At 41.4% G+C, this 16,454-nt stretch overlaps 1 protein-coding gene across 10 annotated transcripts in view; it reads right to left on the bottom strand.

The window, feature by feature from the left end:
* Positions 1 to 939: 939 nt before the first annotated feature.
* Positions 940 to 16,454, bottom strand: part of kcnc2 (potassium voltage-gated channel, Shaw-related subfamily, member 2) — a 102,283-nt gene continuing 86,768 nt past the window's right edge. The window contains exons 2-5 of one of the 10 annotated variants that reach the window (XR_015775488.1): positions 13,822 to 14,755; positions 11,985 to 12,155; positions 3,730 to 4,856; positions 940 to 2,302 (exon numbers count right to left, since the gene is read on the bottom strand). Coding sequence is in view for 7 of the 10 variants with exons in the window: in XM_042511269.2 (XP_042367203.1) it covers positions 4,720 to 4,856; positions 11,985 to 12,155; positions 13,822 to 14,755 (1,242 nt within the window). In the remaining 3 variants the exon portion in view is untranslated. Of the gene's footprint in view, positions 4,857 to 11,508; positions 11,564 to 11,984; positions 12,156 to 13,821; positions 14,756 to 16,454 lie in introns of all 10 variants that reach the window. The other 9 variants (XR_015775487.1, XM_088072575.1, XM_042511271.2 and 6 more) reach the window with 9 other exon arrangements.

Below are 16,454 nucleotides of genomic sequence, written 5' to 3'. Positions count from 1 at the left end.
TTTTAGGTGCATAAAAACATATTTCTAATTTTTCAGCTCAAGGCGCGGAGTCGCACTGCTTGTCGCGGTCACTTTCGTCTCAGTGTGATCACCCCTGTACTTATTCAGTTTCTCTTTCAAACTTGGTGCTGACTAATTTGGGTCGATCTTTGAGACTGACAGTATTTAGTAGTGGCGCATCTTTGCATCACGACCGTTAAGGGGCTAAAATTAGCACCTTAATCTGGGTGCTGTGGTGCGCTGTTTGGAGCTGGAGCCGATAAATACCGGTGAATACTGAAGACTCATTCGAACTGGACGTGAATGGCGATTGTCATAGTGGATTTTTTTGTGTTGTAGGAAAGGGGCTTTAGGGTCTTAGAGATAAAGTAAACTTAAATAACTGTCTGACAGGTTTGTCAAAAATTGTACTACATTATAGAATTCCAGAAAACATATTGGAAATATATTCAAAAATTTAGGACAGAAAAAATAAAGTGTTAACCATGACCATGCTGTATGCAGGCTAGTGATGTCTCACAGTAAAGCACCATCAGGAAGAAAACATGTCAGACGGAGCAAAGAAAAAAACAATCGGTTAAAAGATAAATAGTTTATGTGAATCTCTCACATAGCATTTACCTTCACTCTATACACATTGTTTTGAACGTGATATACAGTATGTCATCTCTTTTTTTCTTTTTTTGTTTTTTTACAATTTGACATAATGGGTTTTTTTTTTCAGCATGCACTTTAGAATGCCAACAAAAGGCTCCACAAACACAGACTTCAAACTAGATTTTTTTTTCCTCACAGTAAAACATACAAAACATGAACTCGGATCAAAAAGCCTGACAGTTTGAGGACACGATGGAGAAGCACAGCATCGGACTACCATGACTTTTACAGGTAAGAGCAATGTACTCAACAGTAAGACACAAAAATACATGTTCTGGAGTCAAAAAAATAAACACCTTTTTTTTTTTCCTCAAGTTACAACATCATCCAAAAAATACACAAAGAACGGTACCCTTTTGTCAATTCAAAGAGTAAAGCAGCGTGTGTACTACACGAGGAGGATTGTGGGTACAGGGTGACGGCTAGCCAACAACTGTGCAGGTCACAACTGAGTTGTGCCACCTGCCAGTCCCTCTCTATCAGCTTTCTTTGTTTCCTTGTTGTTTTAAATCTGAAATCACAGTGTGGACGGCGCGTTTTGTTTTCGGGTGCTTATTGCAAATCCGATCTGATTGTTTGGGGTTCACAGGGGTTGCTACTGCGCAGATATAGCCGTTCTAGAAGTCCTGCTCTATAACTTGGTAAACTTCTGCTACACTTTTGCTCCACCCCCACACAGGGGAAAAGTTTGGAAGAATCAAGTTATGCAGTTTTTTTTGTTTGTTTGTTTGTTTAGCCACCAGGAGTTCTGAGGAATCGTTCAGTGGTTTGGTTTGTGAGAGTAGAAAAATCTGCAGCACAAACGCAGGGTAGTTGCATGTTTCTGTGCTTGGCAGGAGGGGGGCGGGGCTTCTATAACGGCGACTGCATCACAGGGGAACTCTGTCTCATTTGTGTTTGTGCTAAAACCTAACTGGAAGAGTGACAGCATCACATCCACTCTGACCTGGCCTTTCAAACTGCAGATCTTAACCCTGGTGTTTACGGATACACACACACACACACATTAACACACGGCAGAGCAATTAACCTACTGAAAATTACCAAGGGAAACAAAAGCAGAGATGACCAACATTGATTCAACTTAGCACGTTTGTCTCTCTATACTGTATATACTGTATGTAGAAGTTCATATATGAATACACTCCATTTTTAGAACACAAAGTGCCTCAACTGATACATCTTAATACACTTATTGCGAGGAGGGATACCACAGCAAGAAAAGTGAGTGTCACGGCGTGGCCTTGTTACCTGACTCGCCATCAAAAGACAGATGCATGGATGGAGCCGCTTGGCCCAGATGTGCTGTGTCGTCGTCTTATTTACAGGAGCGATATCTATACAGGAGTCTCTTTTAAGGACATGTCCAGTTTCCTTTTTTTTCTCCACAAAACAGGAAAACTAAAAGAGAACTGAAGAAAAGGTAAATGCTTGTTAAAGTCCTCCCCGGATTACATTTGTATCTTCTGTTCCTGCGCGCTGAGCCACTGGCTTGGGCGGCTGTCTGTCAATAGTCTCTGCGTGCCTCCTCGTCCATATTGTCTCGTAGGAGTGGCCTTATGGCTCCAAATGGGGGTCCTCCCACTGCAATAGGTCCACACACTGATGACTTATCCCAGCGTCATTCAAATAGGAATTGAATCGTCTAAATAAAATATAAACACATCTCTAAATATCAGAAATGCATATTCTGTCTTTGATGAGCATCATTTCAGAACCATGCACCAAAAATGACAACATGGTACACATCGATGGTGCTGTTCGTTAGAAAAAGCGTGGTCGTATATTGCAGTGGGGGGTGATTCAGTAATTCGGCGTGCAGACAGACAGAGAGAAATGTTTGCAAGAGCTCCTTTTTTTAATTGTTTGACTTTTTGCCGAGCTATGTGTAAGATGCATCTAGCTGTGAGCCAGTTGCTAAGCAACCATCTGCTACTGGTATAGACATACTGTAGGGATGGGTGAGGCACGTCGCTGCATGGTTGTGTGTGCTGTCTTACACCTGTTGGTGCACACAGGCAGTTTATGAAATATAGTGAATGGATGGATAACAAAGCAAAGGCTGCTTCAGTTTAATATCAGATCTCAGTGTTTCCCACAGAATTAGAGTGTTGGTGGTGCGGTAGCTGACAATGGATGGCCTGAAAGCAAACTTTCTTTGTGTGGGTCCCGTCATTTATTTCTGTGTCATCTCTAATTTCAGATTTTTTTTGCGGATCTGTAAATGCAGCAAAGGCAGAACTCTCCATGAGTGCTTTTTTTTCCTTCAACAGCAGTTTGTGACTCCCTGGTTAGAAAATGGATTAGATCAGATTGTTAAATGAGGGAAACAGCTGCTGTGAGTGAATTAAAACTTTTAGACGCAGCAGAATGAAGTTAAGTTTCACTTTCACTGCATCAAATGTTCTGCTGCTCCATGTGTGCCCAGGGTACGCTCTGCATTCCGAGTGTGGAGCAATGAATATCTGAACGGTATGTACACTCCAATAATGCTTCTAATGAAAACTAAAAATAATACATGGTGGCAGATTTTTAAATCGTGGTAGGCTGCCACAAACAAATGATGTGTGGGAAACTCTGAGATCTGATGTGAGATCTCTTGTAAGGGAATTCAGGTTAGTGGTTTGGGGATTTGAGAGCGGTTCATAGCCCTTGGTGATGGCTGATATATAGTGAAACTGTGTGATTTAACAAAGCAAACAGAAAAAGTTGTGTATCAGGGTTTTTTATGCAGCAAACAAATCTGCTCTTGGAGTTAAAATGTGCAAATATCCAACCAAATCTGGTGGCAAGTGATGCAAAATGCTTTTTTTTTGCCTAATTATATGTAGGTCTCAATATCATGTGGTCATTTCCATTGATCCATTGATTAAAATACTACAAGCAGCACCTTTAAAAGTGCTATCAAGAGTGCATGTTTACCTGCAACCACATACAGTTATTTCCTTTTAGGATTATTGAATAACCCCCATTTTTAGAACAAACACACAAAAACACAAACTTAATTCAGGACCAAAGGGGTGAGAGGGTTCCACACTGCAACCTGACCCTCACACCTGTTCAGAAGGTTACCTTTCCACTATGACGGTGCCTTCCCCTCAAGCCATTAAGATAGAACGCTGCTCTCTGCTTGTGTGAAACCAGTAAAGACAACCTCTTTGCAGTTATCTGTGAGCAGAACAACCAGAGACACAACAGCTTTGGTGGCACTCCATCAAAGAAAACAAAACACAAAAGAGGTGGGGAGAAAGTTAATCGGAAATAGCAGCAGACAGGTGAGAAGAAACCCACATGCAGAGAGAAACGAACACCCGGCTGGTGTTTGGGGTTTTCAGTCTCCTGGGTGGATTGTTGGTGAAGCTGATGGCAAAATGAGACACAAGTTGAGTGAACCCCCATCTAAACCCCAAAATAATACATTAAAAAAAATACTCCCTCAAATGTATGTTTCCATGAGCTCTTCGCTGTCTGCAGACGATGGTTACAGGATGAGCCATGCAAAAACATGAGCAGGCCCAGCAGTGGGTGAAGAGTGACAGACGTGTGCTTGTGTGAGTCGAGACATAGTCCTGAAATCCTTCCGTCTCCGTCCCAAAAATAAAGTAGCAAACCAAAGACAAAGTCACAGTTGTGTGAGGTTAAAATGAAGTGACATCTCTCTTTCTTTTTTTGGAAGCACGTCTTTTTCAAGGTATCTAAATATAGCAACATCTAATATCCCTGATTATTCATGTGTCCTTTATTAAATGTTATGGCTGCTAACTCTAAAGCCACCAGTCAGAGTTCTTTTTATTGCAAGTCTCACAATATCGAACTAAAGGGAACTCCAAGACACACAGGGGAACTGATTTTAAGGATGTTAGCTAAGCACATCGAACTTCAAGGAAAAGGGTTGCTCAGGTTGCCCAAGCCACTAACATTAGTCTTAGCTACAAAGTTAAGTACTTATCCACTAGTCACAATATATAGAACAGAGTTCAGATAGAATACCAAAGGGAGGTGGAGTGTTTCGGGGGAAGGATGTGGGCTGGTTTGGACCAAAGTGGCCCGGGGCTGCACATCTCACAGGATGGAGGGGATAGGGGAGCGAGAGCGCCGCAGCGGGCAGGGCGATCCGTAGGGCGAGGTCACGGGAGACAACCTCAGGGCGTTACCAGCCATGCCCGCTATGTTGTTTAAGCTCCGGGATTTCTCATAGCCTTCAGATGAGGGCGCGACAGAGAGGTGGTGGTGGTGGTGGTGGAGGTGGTGGTGCAGGAACAGGACATGAACACACACAGGCAGGCAGGCAGGCACGCGGGCAGGCAACGATCCGAGTCCGAGCCAGCCGAGTGAACCGAGACAGGACAGGAGACAGGAGTGAGACAGAGCAACAGTAACATACTGTATGGTGAGTGCATGCACAGCACATTTCCTGACAATGACTGGGAGGCAGATTGGAGTCTTAAATAGGCAAATGTTTTCAGCCGGAGCTGCTCCAGAGGAAGAAGTAACCTCTTTGGCTGGGTACATCCTCAACGGGCGAGCCAAAGAACCACAGTTTTCTGGCTAGGAATTGTACCATCATATTGGGATTAGGAATAAATTAGAGGCAACCTTAAAGAAATGGATAGCACAAGAACAGTTAGCTTTTTTACTCTTTGCTGCCAAAGAAGGTGACTTAATTTGACTGGAACCATGAGCAGCCGTGCAGGAAAAATCGTCTGCATCAGCCCTCTAGTTGTAAGTCTGACTCAAGCTATGACTCACTCATCATTCAGCAAAAATGTCAACAAACCGAGAATGACTGCACAGCAAACAATGCTGGCTGTTACATTCCAATAAAATCCAATGTTAATTTTAGTCAGTTCAGTTTAACTTTACGTGGTTCCATTCACAGAAAAATCATGTGCTCACTAGCACACCTGGATGGAATGGATCCATCATTAATGTGATTAGTTAAATCTATGCTATTCTTACTGTGGCAGTGAAAAGGTGTCTGCAGTTAGAGCTGTATTGTTATCTACCCTTGCAGCAGTGATGAGATTTTGTGACATTAGACCAAATCCATAAAACAGCATGGCTACTGGCTTAATGCTGCATTCATGCAATGTTGGCAGAGTAGGATGGAAAATCCTCCCGTTATTCCATCTTAGGAGCATTCATTATTCAAAGACACCCCCATTGCTAACAGTGCAACCTCGGAAGCATTGGCTATTGGTCTGACGACAATAAGCCTCTGTGAGCAAGCGCCAATATTTTGGGGGATCCGTTGTAGCCAGCAGATATCTGGGCCAAGGCTTCCTCATCTGTGCAGTCATTTTGACTATCTCTATACAAAGCTATGATTAAAAATGAAAAAAAAAAAAAAACTAAGCTAACAAATTGATAAATTGTTGTTAGATAATAGGCAAGAGATTTAGAGATTGTATTTCAGCCAATGATGCTTATATGTGATTGATCAATACTACTTGGACTACAGACTACAAATCTAAACCAGAATGCCAAAATCTTGTGCAGGAGCCAAGGACGTAAACCAGTCTTTGAAGCCAATTTTTGTAGTGGCCACACACTGGAATTACAGCTTATGGGTTTATATCATGATGCCACTGGGCCAAAAATATACATTTTCCCATTGACTTACATTGGGAAAGGGATGTCTGGATATTTTTTTGCGTTACGACTCCCACGAAATGACTTTTCCATTATCAGGATGTGATCCATTCAGTCCGTTACATATGGAAAGTCTACAAGTGCCACATTCAAGTTAGCGGAGCACTAAACCAGAGATAGCCAGTTTGGCCGCCGGAAGTCTCTGGTGTGCCTGCTCCAGGGGCCCAATGATGTCGAAGCAGCTCTGACCATCCAGGTAATGTCAGAAATACAGCTTCTGTGGCATGTGAATGGGGACCCTTCGCAAATGCTGTATCCAGGTCTCCTAATACATTCATGATCTTGTACCAATGCCTTTCGTTTCTATATACTTATATGAGTTTCTGATTTCTAGAGATTACTAGCCATGCAGTTACACCAGATAAGGTAAAGGTAAAGTTTTCTTATTGTGTCACGTATAGCTCATAAACAAGTGGAACCTAAAATTAACGAATACAGTCTTGCCACTTATATCTGATTTGATTGGCTTAGGGGTCATATTGTTTTTTATTAAAAGGAAGCTGTCATCTGTTTTGGCTTTGCAGATATTTTGCCTCCAGTTTGTTGATTCCTCTGTAGTGGGCTGTTGAAATTCCCAGTATCTGAATGACAGAATAATTCCCCATTTGGTGGCTTGTGATTAGCCTACTGTTTGATGTGATTTGACATAAGCTGCACTAACATTTTGCCATTTTGTTTAGCTGGACTTCATGGTAGCCATACTTGCCTATAAATAGCTAAGCTAGTTAGCTAACATGCTAATTTCCCAACACAATGAATGTCATGACTATGAATGGAAAATGGAAAAAATGAAATCACCTTCATTTCTATTTTGACCAATTTCTCTGTTGCCACAGTGGTTCCCTGGATCCACTCATTCACTCAGCCAATTAGATTGCTTCACCCTCAACTGCAAGGGTTACACATGAGCGAATGCAGGCAAGTAACCATTGCCTGCCATGGTGATATTCATACTGAATGTGGGCAGTGCCCACTGGGACAGACACAGAAAGCTAGCTTGCTAGCTAATGTCAGCTTGTTGGCTTACAAAAACAGACATACTTACTCCACAGTCTCTGACCACAGCATGTACTCTGGGTGCAGACTGAGCAGCAGAACATTGTGCGCATTGAAAGTGAAACTAAACCGCTGGGTCTAAAAGTTTGTTTTCACTCACAGCAGCTATTCCTCTCATGAAGATGAATTTGCTTTGCCACTGGTAGCGAATTTTGGATGTGAATATTTGCAGGGGTTAATTTCGCTCATGTGTAACCGTACCATAACTCTGCCTTTCAGAAATGCCAGCGTGATTAAATTTCCAGTCTGCCAGAGTTAAGTGTGGAAACCTTTGATTCAAATATGCGATATAGTTAATGCCTAACTAGTAGTGTTGAAGAATAGACACACACATCAGTAGTCATTCACTTCATGGCATCGTTATTAGTATTTTTTACAAACAAGAGATTATTTAAAGACTCTAAATGTTACCAATAAATGATAATACTTTTAGGCATGCTTGTATAATCTGTTTCTATAACTGAGGTATGTAGTTCAAATATATGTAACAGTCATATATATTAATAATATATCAAAATACTTTAATCATCAGTACAGATTCACACTTTACAACAGCTCAAACTATAAATGCAGCATGTGGTGCACGCTGGTGCAAAAAGAAACAAGCAAGCCAAAGCAACCAGATAATTAATGGAGCATGCCAATCAGCTGGCGTAAACACTGATGAGGAACAGCTAATGGAAACATGGCCTCATTAACATACTGCATACAACACCATTTGTTTCATCCAGTATGAAGGGTTTACATTAAACCAGGGCTGTTTCAGAACCAGCCCAGCAGGCAGAACAAAAGGCAGCCTGGGTCGATGCCAACAAGTAGCAGGGACTAGAAAGGACCCCATGTTTTATGTATCAGCATGGCGGTGACTGCAACCGTCGGCTGAGGAGGAAGAGGCGAAGGTACAGCTGCTAGGCTGCCTACATTGAAAAAAACATGACTGGCGATGTGCTGGGAAAGAGACCACCATGATGTGCTCCTGAGAGGATCTGGACCACATGCGCAGTGGTTTATTTGCTAGTTTAGCTAAATAAACAGGTTGGAAATTGTTTTAATTCTAACCTACAATATCAAGTAAACCAGAATGATGTATTATTCCATTAGAAAACTTAAAAAACAGGAGCTGAAATTTAATTTAAAAAAATCTTCAATTTACGCTCTAATGGTATAAAAGCATTGATTTGCTTGCTATACAGTGAGCACTGTTTGCTCTATGAGGCTATAGAGCAATTACACTGAGAGCAGGACATTTAGTGAACCTCCACGAGAGGCAGTTAATTTCTGATAGAAGGCAATTAGCCAAGGCTTACTGCTTCGACATTACAGCACAGATTTACACTACATTAATGCCTCAAGATGCTTGAGATAAAATAGGGGAATTTATTAAACAAACATGCTTAAGGTCTGTCTGAATATTATTTTAGTGTGGTCAAAAAGAGGCGGAAATATTGGCTGTCAAATGAGCTTCAGCGTGGCCTCAATTCCACTGTATAAGCTCCTCCATTTACACATTTTACTTCATGACCTTTTTTGCCTTTGAAATGGAACAGTGACGGGACTTTCTGGTAATTCGGCAGATGTGAACATCATGATGACCTTTAGCTTTGGGTCAAAGTGTTTGGAAGGTCAAGCCCTGTTTGAGCTTTCTACCGATACACCTCTGAAACACTGAAGGCCATGACTGATAGGCACATCATCGGGACAAATCAGACATTGTCCATTGGTATTTCTTATTGGAAACAATGTGTATTGTTTAAATATTGAGTCAAGCTTCACGCTTAGTGAACTTTGCTAGGAAAGTTTCAACATTGTCCAATCAGAAACAAGGATCAGCTCATCGTGGTGCTGCAACCAGAGCCGTGGTCAACACATAATGTTTGACTCGGGCATATTGACTTCTTCATTGATATATAAAATTTAATGATCAGGGAGTAGTTTGAAGGGCTTGGAATTGCATGACCTTGCCTTGTTTTACTTGGTTTTATAGCATTTTAAGGCTTTAAGCTGGGGTAGGTAGTTTCATTTTGGTGTCAATGTGAAAACAATAAATTTGAGCATTTTGTTATTCTAGTGGAGTAAGAGAACACTAGAGACTGTATGAATAATGATAATGATGACGCTACTGGGACTTCACCCATCAGTGTATGGACTGCTGTTTTGAGGCCAGGAGCTCAGCATTTCAGCCATCGCCATCTTGCTTTTTTTCGGAACCAGAGGTTACCATATTTGGACGTGCAAGTGTCCACACCTATAAATATATACTTTGGGCCTTGATTAAATGTAAATGGGTTAGTTATTTTAAGAAAAAAATCTCCCACCATACATTGTTATGAAATTAGCTATAGAAAACATTTTTTTTTGTCCCAGGCTGTAAACATGTTTATTTCTGGTATAAATTTGGGCATTTTACCATGGGGGTCTATGGGAATTGACTCTGTTTTGGCCAGCCTTAAGTGGCAATTAGAGGAACTGCAGTTTTTTGTACTTCTGCATTTTTCAGCCTTGAAGGTTACTACCAGGAGAACATTAGATATCTGCACTTTCTCTTTGCTCTGTTTTCAGGCTAGAAAATCCAGCTAAAACCATGTGTGTGTATGTATATATATATACTGTATATAAATCGTTTCTAAAGATGGACAATATCAGAGTTTCCCCAAAGTGTAGCTTTTCAATCTTGATTGCCCCCTGGTGTTTGCCTGCAGCATAGGTCATAAAGCTCGCCCCTCCATGTTGATGAATTGGAAAAAAAGGCCAAACTAAAAACTCAAAGTACAACCAAATAAATATTACCTAAAGATGGTTTCTGTCACTGAGGGTTGTTCTCATCACCCTGATGTTTGTTCTTTTTTTTTTCCAGATAAGTTCGATTTCAATGACTTCTACAAAAATGGGATTTTCTGGCATGATTGACAGCTGTGTGTGCCAATCAGTGGGCTTGCATTCAATGGGGCTGCCCAGGATTGGTTGGACAGGTGTTTTGGCGCGAACTCCCCCACTGCAGATATCGCTAATGCGTAGACTCTGGATCTCAATGACATCACCATCGCAAGATGGAAAGGCTTGTATCTCAGATACTTTAATCTTGCTTCATCATAGTGGGGGTATATGGGGGCATGTTGTCCATCTTTAAATACAGTCTATGGCCTTCACAGACCACCTCGCCAGGAAGAGCTGGCAGCAGACCCAGAGACAGACTCCCAGTCAGCAGCTGCAGTAACCAGAATCCAATCAGTGTAAACTCCAGAGTTGGGACAGTGAACAGTCCGGACTCTGCATCGGATCAGCAAACTTTATGTTGCTGCCTTTACACTGGTGAGAACTGGCGCTAGTGCTGGCCGCCAGCGACCTGTGACCCCTGGTACTGGGTGTTTTGCTATCTTGACTTATTAAATGAAAGAGAGCATGTAGGGCAAGGAGTGGCTAAACTGTGTGAAGACCTACGATGACATAAAAAAAAAAATAGGTCAATACATAGGAACTATTGGCTAACTGTATGAAGCCCAACTATATTCCCATGGTCGTATTGTGGGAGGGGCTTGGAATAAAGAGGGGGGAACTGCAGGAGGAGGATGTATTTTGAAATTCTGCCATTTTTTTGCCTTTTCCAGATTTTTGCCTTCCCCAGCTTTATTACCATAAAAGAGTAACAGGTCTAATATATTAGATAAAAATAGGGGGCTACATTTTCTGATCTAAATTGAATTAATTCATTGAGTTAACTGGTGATTACCTCAAATGTTTTTTAGTAGCAGCAAATGCTCACCTTTTCAAGTGTTACAAATGAAGAAGTCAAATTTATGAGTTGATGAGATTAAAATCTTTCACTTTAACCATTTTAATTCCTACGATTGTGAGCTATCCAAAACATCTGCTGGTGAATCATCACCTTAGGGGCAGATGATTGATGCAGATGATGAACCCGGGTAGTTTCTTTGGGATTGGTAAATGGGCAATGAACCTGGCAACAGCCAAAAAAGACAGGCAGGGTCAGAAATTTATTCAAGTGTTTCCAGGCAACAAGGAAACATGAATAAATTGTGAAGAAAGCAACAGTTCTGAGTCAGATGCATGGACACTGTTGTCCCTCAGAATTGCCAAAAAAGTAATGCTGTGTGGTCACAGCAGCAGATCCACAGGTTACGTTACCTGAGCTGACTAGACAAACTGCCTTCCCCATCCAGGGATGTCGGTGTCCCCGTCACTAAGGATACGGATCAGCTGATGAGGGTTCTGACTGATTTTTTAAAAACATGTTGAGCTTTGACATCTCTGTTTTTATGGTAAAACATATCTGAAATATTAACGCTTTGACTGGTTATTCAATTTATTCAGAGAATCTTCCACACATACTTAAAATGAACACAGTGGTCACAGGAAATCCCTCTGAGATGAATCCTAACCCAGATTTATAACTGATGACTAATGAATGAAACATGAATCAGTATTAATGCACAATAGCAAGCGTGGATTTCACAATGATTCTTTAAGACAAGAAAATATTGTCTGGTTTTAAAAAACCCTACTTTTTTCAAGAGACTGATACCCTTATCCATTTTTAAAATACTCATTTAAAATGTTTAATGAAATGATATTGACGGCAACTGAATGTCAAATGCAGTTACCTGTTTTTCGCATCCCTCCGTCTGCAGGGCAGGTGTAGTCACTAGCAGCGAGCAGGAAACACGTCCCCCCACTCCGGCGGTCATGTTCTCGGGTGCTGGACCTTCGCATGGGGACCCTCTCCTCTGGAGACATGGTCAGGTCACTGCCCCCACTGCAGTCTGCTGACAGAACTGTGACAAAAGAAACAGGTCTGGCTCGATAACTGAAATATTCCAGCTGGGCTTTTTTTGCTCTTCTTTTTTTACCCTTCTTTTTTCAAACAGGTACAATTGTTGCTTGCATGCAGGACAAAGGTCAGGCAGTGTGTGGAGCTCCAGTGACCGAGAAATACATAACAATTTTTCTCATGTGTCAATAGGCGGGTCTCCATTGACCCTCAAACTGCACAAATTGAAATTGCGAGTATAAAATATGCCTAATGGAACCATGTCAGTTTTGATAAAACTCCCATTTATCGCAAAAAAGTTTTTATGCTCGCATGAGATGGTATTTCAGGCGACTCGAAAAGCCACATTTTTCAAATCTATTTAACTAAACTAAACACTAAAACTAGGGATGAGTAAACATTTTAGTTCACTGAAAAAAACTGGACAGTAGAAAAAAAAGAAAAGTAACTGAAAATTAAATTGAGTACTCACAAAACTAACTAAATTACAACAAACAAAAATACAAAAAAAAAAAAAAATGTCTTCAGTTCTAGTCTTTAGGTCAATTGAACAATTTGGTCAGATGTGGGTTTAGGTTTAGGGTTAGGCTATTGACACGTCTACATGACTTTGAGTCAACCACCTCCACAAAGTGTTGTGCTTGTATTATGTTACCTTTTCCAAACTTCTTAAATTTGCCCCTGACAAATACCACCCATATACTGTACTTAAAAAAAAACCTTAAACTAACACTGAAACTACTAAAAATGAAATATTTTTTTAAACAATGAAAACTAAACTAAAAATAGTAAACCCACTCTGAAAACTGAAAAATTGAATTGAATTGAAAACAAAATAAAAAATTCAAAACTATAAGAACTCTCCTTTGTGACTTAAATGAGCACACAGAACATGTTTAAGGAGCCTTTCACATTTAAAGATGAAGCATGATACAATCTAAAGGACACTGGAGGAGAAAGTAACCTTGCAGCCCGTGTATTTCAAATGACCTCAAAGGAAATCACATAGGCGACTAAAACCAGATTGATTCTGTTTGTGCATTCAGCTGAGACATGAATTATTCGATGTCATTACTGTAAATATAAGGTTCTCAGACCTCATAAACAAACAGTGTGTGAAGAGTCCAGAGCACCAGGGGCGTCTGCACTAGAATTCAAAGAAAGTCGGTATACAGAGGTTGACACTAATTTCCATCAATATCAGATGTGTAAGAGTAAATTACTGACTCGAACCTGAAGGGAAAACAGCCACCTACGGTCTGAACAACAAATTAAAAATCCCTACAGGAAGGAAGACTTGGACACAAGGACTCTGAATTCTTATCAGCATAAGCTATTTTACACAACCATCTCCTACTCTCAATACCTTGTGCATTGCCTTCCTTATCACTGTGGCAACCAGAAATGAAGGCTGCGAGGCAAAGAGTTCAGATTTCTGTGAGACTCTCCCACTGTGGTGCGAGAGAGTCTCCAGGGGAAAACCATTTCTAGTCTCAAGGGGGAATCTGTCAAATGAAAACTGTTTTCTACCTGAGATGGGGTCCCTTTCTGATTCACATTGCTGTTGCTAAATACCTAAAACATTCAGTGTAACCTGAACTTTACCCCTGAGGTATGGTTGCTCATTATTTTCTCTCCTATATAGCTTTTTTCTTGCCCATTGGTCTTACCTGAGCGGTTGCGTTCTAGTACCCTGCTCCCTTTGACGTGGCACAGGTCACCTTGAGTGCTGTTGCAGGTGGTGTTGAGATCACCTTTGCAGTAGATTGGGGACCCTCCTTGCACCACCTGAGGAATGTGTTTCTTCCTCTTCTTGGGCAACTTCTGCTTGGCCATGGCCAGAGAATAGTACATCCCAAAGTTATTGACAATAACGGGCACAGGCATGGCTATCGTCAGCACACCTGCCAAGGCGCACAATGCACCCACTACCATGCCCGACCAGGTCTCTGGATACATGTCGCCATAGCCCAGTGTGGTCATGGTTACCACGGCCCACCAGAAGCCGATGGGAATGTTCTTGAACTTGGTGTGGATGCTACTAGTGGGGTCTTTGGGATTAGCGCCGATTCGTTCGGCGTAGTAGATCATGGTGGCAAAAATTAACACTCCCAATGCCAGGAAGATGATGAGCAGCAGGAATTCATTGGTGCTTGCCCGTAATGTATGCCCCAGCACCCTTAGCCCCACAAAATGACGCGTTAGCTTGAAGATACGAAGGATACGAACAAAGCGCACCACCCTGAGGAAACCCAACACATCCTTGGCAGCCTTTGAAGAAAGGCCACTCAGCCCTACCTCCAAGTAGAAAGGCAGGATGGCCACGAAGTCGATGATGTTGAGAACGCTTTTAATAAACTCCAGCTTGACTGGACAGAAGGTCACACGCACCAGGAACTCGATGGTGAACCAGAAGACGCAAACGCCCTCCACGTAGGTGAGCGCAGGGTCAGTTTCGATCTCATACTGTGGGCCTGAGTCCGGCACGCTGCTGTTCCGCATCATCTCAGTCTTGTTGATGATGGTGTTGAAAGCCTCGTGAGTCTCCAAGCAGAAGGTTGTAATGGAGACCAGGATGAAGAACAACGATGCAAAGGCTATAAACTACAGAGGAAGAAGAGAGAGAGAGAAAAAAAACATGTTACTATCAATCTACGCCTTACATTTCAGCTGTTTTGAACCTTGATGTTCTATACCCTGGCTGAGGATACATACACCGAGATCAATCAATTCATTTACTCTTGAGAAAGAAAGTGAACTCAGACAAGTTTAATTAACTTGCATCAATTTGAGTGGACTCCAGAGAGAGGAGCAATCTATTAGCAAGAGCAACAAACAAACACACACTTCCCCCTTGCTCCTGTTGGGAATGTAGCACGGGGATGCAGATGCAGTCAGATTTAATTTACTGCTGCTGGTATGTTGGGCAGTTGTCAGTAAAGCAAGCAGGAAAGTAGTTAAACTAACTAAACAAGACCTCAGAATCAGTGGGGGATCGGGGAGAATGTGCTTATTTTCTGTGTTGTACTTATATTGTGCTTTTGCCTTTTGTATGTTTATTTAAGTTTTGTTTTGTATAGTCAGCATGTCAAGTCAAGCCACATCTTAGTGTAGTTGCACTGTATGTAATGTTGAGATATTGTACTGTTTAATTTAAAGTTGCAACAATTGCAAAGAAAACATGAAGGACTGCATGCAATGTTGGGCAATGGCTCCCAAACTTTTTGTCATGTGACCCCTCACAATTAAGGGACATCCATGTGTGACTCCTCACATAGGTCACAAACTGTATGTCTACTGACCAGGCAACACAGAAGATCTCTACAATCAGCACAGTTTCAAGGTGGACACCCAAGATCAGTGTCACCAATTAAGTATCTTTTGTTCTTGAGTTAGGATGTTGAGTAATGGCCAGAAAAGTGTTCTTGTAATACATTGTGATTTCACAGGGAAGCTAACCATTCACGTTTTGGATATAAAATATCATCACTTCATAATTGTATCCTGTTAGACATTTGTGTGAAATTTTGCCATAATTGTCAATTTTATTTTGTCATATTCCAAGTTGACGTTTGTGCCAAATTTGGGGAAATTCTGTCAAGACCTTGTTGATATATTGTGTTTATGAAGTGAGACAGACAGACCTTTGTTCATCAAATTTTAATCACTTCATCGTTGAAATGACTTGAAATGAAGAAGGCGTTCTTGAGATATCACGCTTACAAGAATGAGACAGACTAGGCCACAATGAACTTGACTTCTGACCACAAATATCAAATCAGTTCATCATTATGTCCAAGTGGACATTTGTGCCAAATTTGACGAAATTCCCTCAATGTGAATTGGATGTACATGTTGAGGGACAGCCAAACATCCTGAAAACATAAAGCCTCAAGCCAGCTCAAAGGCATAAAAATCATAATTATTCTTAAGTTGTAGAAATAGGACTGTAGTAACTTTGAACTTGGTTTGGCAAAACGTGAGCATGTTGATACACTGCAGCTGAATCTGTATGATAACAGTATTAAATGATGATTCACATACAGATTATTTTCCTCGTTTTGTTTTGGTCTTCTTCTGCAAAGTGTTTATCGAACCACCTGTCAGATGCAGAGCTCACATCCAGCTTTTCCGCCGCCCTGGAAGAGGCTCTGGCTCAATGTGCAAAACATCCACAGCTTTCTCCGAGAGAGCTAGACGGAGCAGATTTCCACACACACGCAGCCTACTATGCTCCTTCTCCACCTTCCTCCCACAATCCATCCACTGGTGCGCTCTGCCTACTGAGCCCTGAAGAAGTCGT

This window comes from Plectropomus leopardus, chromosome 22, assembly GCF_026936395.1.
Source record: "Plectropomus leopardus strain MGB_pleo_1.0 chromosome 22, ASM2693639v1, whole genome shotgun sequence".
Classification (NCBI taxonomy): Eukaryota; Metazoa; Chordata; class Actinopteri; order Perciformes; family Serranidae; genus Plectropomus; species Plectropomus leopardus.
The sequence above is the reverse complement of the archived record's forward strand: the minus strand, read 5'-3'. Positions and strand labels throughout refer to the sequence as shown.